The 7,073-nt window shown below is 44.8% G+C and overlaps 1 protein-coding gene and 1 long non-coding RNA gene across 2 annotated transcripts; one reads left to right on the forward strand and one right to left on the reverse strand.

Annotated features, from left to right (window-relative positions):
* The first annotated feature begins 3,707 nt into the window (after nucleotides 1-3,707).
* On the forward strand, nucleotides 3,708-5,214 carry LOC112877925 (acyl-[acyl-carrier-protein] desaturase 6, chloroplastic-like). The gene is made up of 2 exons (XM_025942298.1): nucleotides 3,708-3,920; nucleotides 4,011-5,214. Exons 1-2 carry the CDS (start codon nucleotides 3,775-3,777, stop codon nucleotides 5,137-5,139), a joined length of 1,275 nt encoding a protein of 424 aa, XP_025798083.1. The 5' UTR covers nucleotides 3,708-3,774; the 3' UTR covers nucleotides 5,140-5,214.
* Nucleotides 5,215-6,399: 1,185 nt separating this feature from the next.
* LOC112873768 lies at nucleotides 6,400-6,768 on the reverse strand. Its single transcript, XR_003224816.1, has 3 exons — nucleotides 6,712-6,768; nucleotides 6,519-6,631; nucleotides 6,400-6,431 (listed from the first exon to the last, which is right to left on the reverse strand). It is a non-coding gene; the product is annotated as an uncharacterized LOC112873768 (long non-coding RNA).
* Between the last annotated feature and the right edge of the window lie 305 nt (nucleotides 6,769-7,073).

Here is a 7,073-nt window from a genome sequence, read left to right on the forward strand (position 1 = left end):
ATGAGGGAAACGGTTGCTTCGGAACGATCTTTGGATGTTCCAAGCGTGTGAGTTAGGTTTACCCTTGCAAGGTCTGGAAATTCAATTTAGAATCGTCCGTTTCTTGCGGAGATTGAGACTGCTTATTGCTTCTGCCACATAGAGTAAGAATAGTAACCATTACGGAATAATCTGGATGAATGTTAATCTCTACCTTGTTTGTCTAGAATAGGTGCTTACCTAGAATGGTTAATGAGACTAGAATCTGAAAGCTAAAATATGAAAGTAGATCATACTCTTTGTTACTTTTCAGCTGAAATTAAACCCAGAACTATTACAAGCCAGCATAAGTCTAGCTACATGACTAAGTATACCATGACCCGGTTAAGTCTTGCTGAGTATTAGTATACTCAGTCTTGCTAGTCTGTTTTTCAGGTATGACCCTTGAGAACCCCACGGATAGTCCTGCATGGCTAGCCTCTGTTCCGTTTGGATGGTCCGTGGAGTGGGATCCATCCCCGGCTGGCAGTGACCCTCCTGAATGACGCCATGCTTCGGGCTGAGTGTGGTGTCAACCTCCGCGACGAGTATAGTCGCGCGTTAATTTTTCTTCCGATGTAAATCTGGACAAGCTGTTTAGCTTATGGTTTTAAACAATGTTTGTATAAGTTTACCTTAAGTTTGAAATGGTTTGTAATAATGTTTAATATGTTGTGGATTAAAAGTTGGTGAGGTGTTGTATGCTTGTAAACTTGCCTTCATGCGAGGTAAACCTGCTTCGATCCTGTTGAACCATGGTTGCATCGGGCGGAGACCCGACAGACCAATGGGTTGTTCTGTTTGAAGTGCGTTGAGTTAGTATTGGCTGTATAGCGATGACTAGCGCACTTGAGCCAAAATTATTCAGGCGGTTCTGCCACAGCATGCTTTGGGCTAAGTATGGTGCCTGCTTTGCGACGAGTAGTCGCGTTGTTGTTTCTTTAATGCTGCTATCTCTGAATAATGTTCGTTAAAACTTGAAGTTTTCAAACAAGGTCTGTATAAATTTGTTTTAGTTAGCTTTGCAGTACTCAACCAGAACCCGGTTTGTAATAACTACTTATGCCTATATTGTAAAAATGTGACGGTGATTGTATCTCTGGACTCGCTTTCGTGCGAGGTACGCTTGAACAATCTGGAATCCGATGGTTTCATCAGGACGTTACCCGACAGACCATTGAGTTGTTCCGTTTGAAGTGCGTTGAGGTCATATCACCTGTAGAGCGATGGTCTGCGCACTTGAGCCGGAATAATTCAAGCGGTTTTGCCATAGTGACAACATATCTTTATGGGTTACTAGTTTTGGATATTTATATGAAAGTTCCTAAAGGGCTTGATACTCCAAACAAGAATCATTCTCGCACCATGTATTGTGTAAAGCTTCAAAAGTCATTTTACGGCTTAAAGAGTCGGGAAGAATATGGTACAACCGACTAAAGGAATTCCTTTTATAGAAAGGTTTTTCCAATAATGATGATTGCCCATGTGTACTCATCAAGAAATCTTTTAGTGGATTTTGTATCAAATCCGTGTATGTGGATGATCTCAATATCATTGGAAATACACGAGTTATAGAAAAAGCACGCAACCACCTAAAAACGGAATTTGAAATGAAATATTTGGGTAAAACCAAATTTTATTTAGGCTTTCAGCTTGAACATCTCCCATCAGGGATATTAGTACATTAGTCTGCATAAATCGTGAAAATTCTTCACAAATTCAACATGGATAAATCTTATCCATCAAAGACACTTATGGTCGTTCGATCTCTTGATATGAATAAGGATCAATTCAAACCTAAGTATGAAGATGAAGAATTATTAGGACCTGAAGTTCCATATCTAAGTGCCATTGGAGCGCTAATGTATGTTGCAAATTGCACTAGGCCTGATATTGCATTTGCGGTAAACTTACTAGCTAGACATAGTGCAGCTCCAACAAAACGTCATTGGGCGGGAGTTAAGAGTATCTTTAGATATCTCCAAGGTACAATAGATCTTGGTTTATTCTATCAGTTTGACCAAGATAAACTTATAATTAGATATACAGATGTTGGCTATTTATCTGATCCCCACAATGCCAGATCTGAGACAGGCTTTGTATTTTTATATGGTGGAACGGCTATATCATGGAAATCATCCAAACAAACTCTAATAGCCACATCCACTAATCATTCTGAAATAATTGCATTATATGAAGCTTCATGTGAATGTGTATAGCTTCACAGAATGATTAATCACATACAACAGTCATGTGATATTGGTTCAATCACGAAACTAACAATTATCTATGAAGATAATTCTGCTTGCATTGCACAAATGAATGCAGGTTATATAAAGAGCAATATCACAAAACACATTGCTCCTAAATTATTGTATCCTCATGAGCTACAGAAGAATGGAGAGATAGAAATCTCGCAAACATGTGATAATCTTGCAGATTTATTCACAAAATTTTTATTCAGAAATATGTTTTCGGAATCGGTATGAGACGACTTTAAAATTTGCAAGTATCAGGGGAGTAAACCCTTGATATACCATGCTTATAATCTTCCAATTATTAAATTGCATTATTTTCCTAAATAATTTTTCCTATCAAGATTTTTCTCATACATAGGTTTTTAATGAGGAAATGTGCTATCAAGCAATCATATATGTCATATCAATATTTTCTTCTATTTTTCCAGAAGGGTTTTAAAGAAATTTTTCCTATGATATATCCATACATCTCCTTATTTTTCCCACTGGGTTTTCAAGGAGTTATTCCATTGTCATCAAGACCACAGAACAAATTGATCAAGCTGGAGTGTTATGAAGAAATTAGAATTAGTGATCAATTTCTGTAATTAATTAATCAGTTATATGATTAATGATATCATTAAGTTGCTTACTAATCACAAAAGGCCAATCCCGAAGGGGGTGTGTCCCTCCAGCCCTTGGCCCCTTGGGCATATATATAAATAGTGGTCCCCTCGATGGAATACAACACAGGTCACTTTCATCCCTCTTTTACTTTCACTCTCTAACAGGCACTTCGCCACTTTGGCCGGTTTTTCCTACTAGCTAGTAGTATGAATACAAAATCAAAAACAGGATTCTTAAAACTACGAGCAGGAGAAGGCCTCAGCTATATTTTTAACCTGTTTTCAGGTTTGTTTTCTCGTTTCCATGTAGGACTCCAAAAGTATGAAAACGGTCGAGACAACATGGATCACTAGTTGAAGGCAAAACACTAATATTTATTTGATTGGACGGCATTTCTGTGTTTCATTTGATGCGTGTGAGCTGATAGCATGCATCAATCATATAACTGATTTCACCAGGATCAGCTTGTCCAACTGGTTTCGCCAATGGAGAGCCCAAACCTAGAACAACCAAAGAACCTCAGGAACTACCTGAATTCATGGCTGACGAGCACCATGTGAGAGAATAGGAGATGTCGAATCTCTTAGGACTGACGAGTGACGAGCATTCATGGATCTGAAACGTGCTGGACTGTGTGAATGTGCCTGCCAGATTCATGAATGAGCAACACGTGCCCCCACCCCGGAGTCAGCATAACGCATTAACGCATGCCATGCCAAACAACCGCGCGGTAACAAGAGCAAATTACAGCGTAAAAAGAAGCAGCTCGATCGGCCTATAAGAACCGCACCGACGACAGCTAGCAAGACAGCCCTCATCTCAACATTCACAACATCTGGTAGGGGTGTAGCTAGCACTCGAGCGATCTCCTCTGCAAGCAGCTTCCAACACCATGGCCTTGGCAGCGACCTTCTCCAGATTTGGGTACCCGTCGTGTAAACCTAATGCCCCTGCTGGTAGGTATTGTTGTTACCACAAGCCACCTCCAAAAGCAGCAGCAGCTGCTGGCAATGGTGTTCTATCGCTTAGCAGCAGCTGGTACGTGCATATACAAATTAACTAATAACTAGTGTAAAAGTTAAGTAAGCATAGGACACGACAACAACTGCAAAGAGTTGATGCATGCAGGAGGTGCAGGAGCACGCCTAGAGAGATCATGGCCGGGGCCGGACGCCGGCCAGAGAAGAAGGACGTGGCCGACGAGGAGGAATGGCGGAGCTACCTGGCGCCGGAGAGGCTGGAGGTGCTGAGGCAGCTGGAGCCGTGGGTGGAAGAGCACGTGCTGCCGCTGCTCAAGCCGGTGGAGGCATCGTGGCAGCCGTCCGACCTCCTGCCGGACCCCGCCGCTTTGGGCAGCGACGGCTTCCACGCGGCGTGCCTCGACCTCCGCGCGGCGGCGGCGGGGGTGCCGGACGAACTGCTCGTGTGCCTCGTGGCGAACATGGTCACGGAGGAGGCGCTGCCTACGTACCCGAGCGGGCTGAACCGCTTCGAGGTCGTGCGGGACGCCACGGGCACCGACACCACGGCGTGGGCGCGCTGGATCCGCGGCTGGTCGGCCGAAGAGAACCGCCATGGCGACGTGCTCAACCGCTACATGCACCTCTCCGGCCGCTTCGACATGCGCGAAGTGGAGCGCACCGTGCAGCGCCTCATCCGCGACGGGATGACCATCCACGCGCATGCCAGCCCGTTCTACGGCTTCGTCTGCGTCTCCTTCCAGGAGCGTGCCACGGCCATCGCGCACGGGAACACGGGGCGCCTCGTGGGCGCGCGCGGCGCCGGTGACGCCGCGCTAGCGCGCATCTGCGGCACCGTCGCCGCCGACGAGAAGCGGCATGAGGCGGCGTACTCCCGCATCATGGGGAAGCTCTTCGAGGTGGAACCGGACGCCGCCGTGCGCGCGATGGCGTACATGATGCGGCGCCGGATCGACATGCCGACCGCCTTCATCAACGATGGCCGCCACGGCGCCGGCGACTTCTACGCTCGCATCATCGCCATCGCTGAGAAGGCCGGAACGTACACGTTGTCCGACTACCGCTGCATCCTCGAGCACCTCATAGGGCAGTGGGGCGTGAAGGAGCTCGCCGCAGGGCTCTCCGGTGATGGGAGGCGCGCGCGCGACTACCTGTGCGCGCTGCCGAACAGGATCGAGAGGATGGAAGAGAAGGCCCACGATAGAGCGACTAAGGCACAGAAGATGCCCACGCGCATCCCTATCAACTGGATCTTCGGTAGGACCATTAGCGTCTAAGCTTGTGCTATTAATGGTTTCCATGCTGTTGTCTAGTATTTCCTTCTTTCGTGAACTATGCTATCGTACTACTTTGTTTACGGACTTTCTATCACTATAGGAAAAACCGTAACTTCCGACGGCTAAACCGTCGGAAGTTACAGCTAAACCGTCGGAAGTTATTTAACTTCCGACGGTTTAGCCCAAGGCCGTCGGAAGTTAGTTGGACGGAAAAAAATCGTCGGAAGTTTTAGACTTCCGACGGCATAGATCAACACCGTCGGAAGTTAATAAACTTCCGACGGCCACGGAAAACCGTCGGAAGTTAGCCCGGCAAACGGCAGCTGATGTCCGTCTGTTAACTTCCGACGGTTTTACGTGGCCGTCGGAAGTTTGAGGGGTTTAACTTCCGACGGGCATAGAGAAACCGTCGGAAGTTAAGCTTATCCTAGCAAACAGATCAATTTCAAACCCTAAAACCAATCTAGAACCAACCACAATCAATATATATAATCAAATTTCATCCACAAACCAACCACAAGCATTATATATAATCAGATTTAATCCACAATTATAATTCACAATCAAAAATTGCACGCAACTACACAATTCATATATCCACATACATAAACTTCAGATGTTCATAATCAAAGTTCACAAACTTCATACAAGTATCATATGGAACAAATTCATAGAACAATAATGTTTGACTTAAGTTTGGCCGCCTCCATCACCTGGTTGAATTGATCCGCCACTTCCAATGAATTGATCCGCCCAATTCGATGTTGGATCAACGTGTGAGTCTCCCGGTGCTGCTAGGTTAGGTGGTGGGGTGTGAAAAGGCTATAAAAGATAAATGGACAAGATTAGTTTGAAAGATAACTAATTGGATAATATTTATTTAGAGTGACCATATTTTGCAATGACTATGAACTAACATTTGAATCGTTGACTATCATACCTGAGGTGAAGCTGATGGCCAACCGGCCTGTGCAAAAGGTGGAGGTACCAGTGGTGGCACTTGTATATTCTGTTGCGTCGCTATTTGCTGAAAGATCAAATTTGTCAGCAAGAATGTAACTTAACCTAAGTTGTAACAATTAAGATTTACCTGCAGTATTGCATTCTGTTGTGCAAGTTGAGCTTGGAACCACTGCTGCTGTAGCTCCTGTTGTCTTACTCTTTCACGCAGCCTTACAACCTCCGTGCTGTCGTCGCCACTACTTGTGCTATGCCTTGCTGACCGCGACGATCCCGTTCTTTGACGTGACGGCACCTGAGTCGAGTCAATGACTTTGTCGAATAATGGATACCTACAAATATTGACCACATATAGCAAATTCGAAATATGTATTTTCGCTTAAATTATAAAATTAGATTCAAATTTAAAGAAATCTAACCGGCCATGAGGTTTTCCACCACCACTACTGTAAACGGCCTCAGGATCAATAGGCGCGTTTCTCCAATCATAACCCTCTCCATGGCGAGCAATCATTTGGTCACCATATGCCGCCTTCAAAGAACAAAATCACACAATTACATAAGAGGTTTCATGATAACTCGATAGTGCTAATTTGGTAAATTTAGATATACCAGACGCTCTGTAGCCGCCTGAGAGCATAACTGATCTGGATTTGTAGGATCACGTCCTCTATGACCTTCAAGGTAGACCTGAATATCACTCGACGCTACACCAGTGCGAACTTCCTATACATACAACAAAAAACTAAAGAAGCATGCATTGATAAATGAAATTAATAGAATTCATTTTAAAGAGTTCACTTACAATGCGTTTGGCCAATCGGAAGTGCCCATCACCTCCGTAGGTGTGATAGGACTCAGTTCCACGATTTCCTCTATTTCTCTGGGAAATGCTTTTGAACTCATCCGTGGTCCAATAGTGACATAAGGCATGATAAGCCTCCTCACGTGTGGCCATCCATGGAATCATTTCC

The sequence above is a fragment of the Panicum hallii genome, chromosome 9, assembly GCF_002211085.1.
Source record: "Panicum hallii strain FIL2 chromosome 9, PHallii_v3.1, whole genome shotgun sequence".
Lineage (NCBI taxonomy): Eukaryota > Viridiplantae > Streptophyta > Magnoliopsida > Poales > Poaceae > Panicum > Panicum hallii.

Coding starts and splice junctions, on each gene's coding strand:
- LOC112877925 (XM_025942298.1), top strand. CDS start 3,775: ATGGCCTTGGCAGCGACCTTCTCCAGATTTGGGTACCCGTCGTGTAAA. Junction 3,921..4,010: donor CTATCGCTTAGCAGCAGCTG/GTACGTGCATAT, acceptor TGATGCATGCAG/GAGGTGCAGGAGCACGCCTA.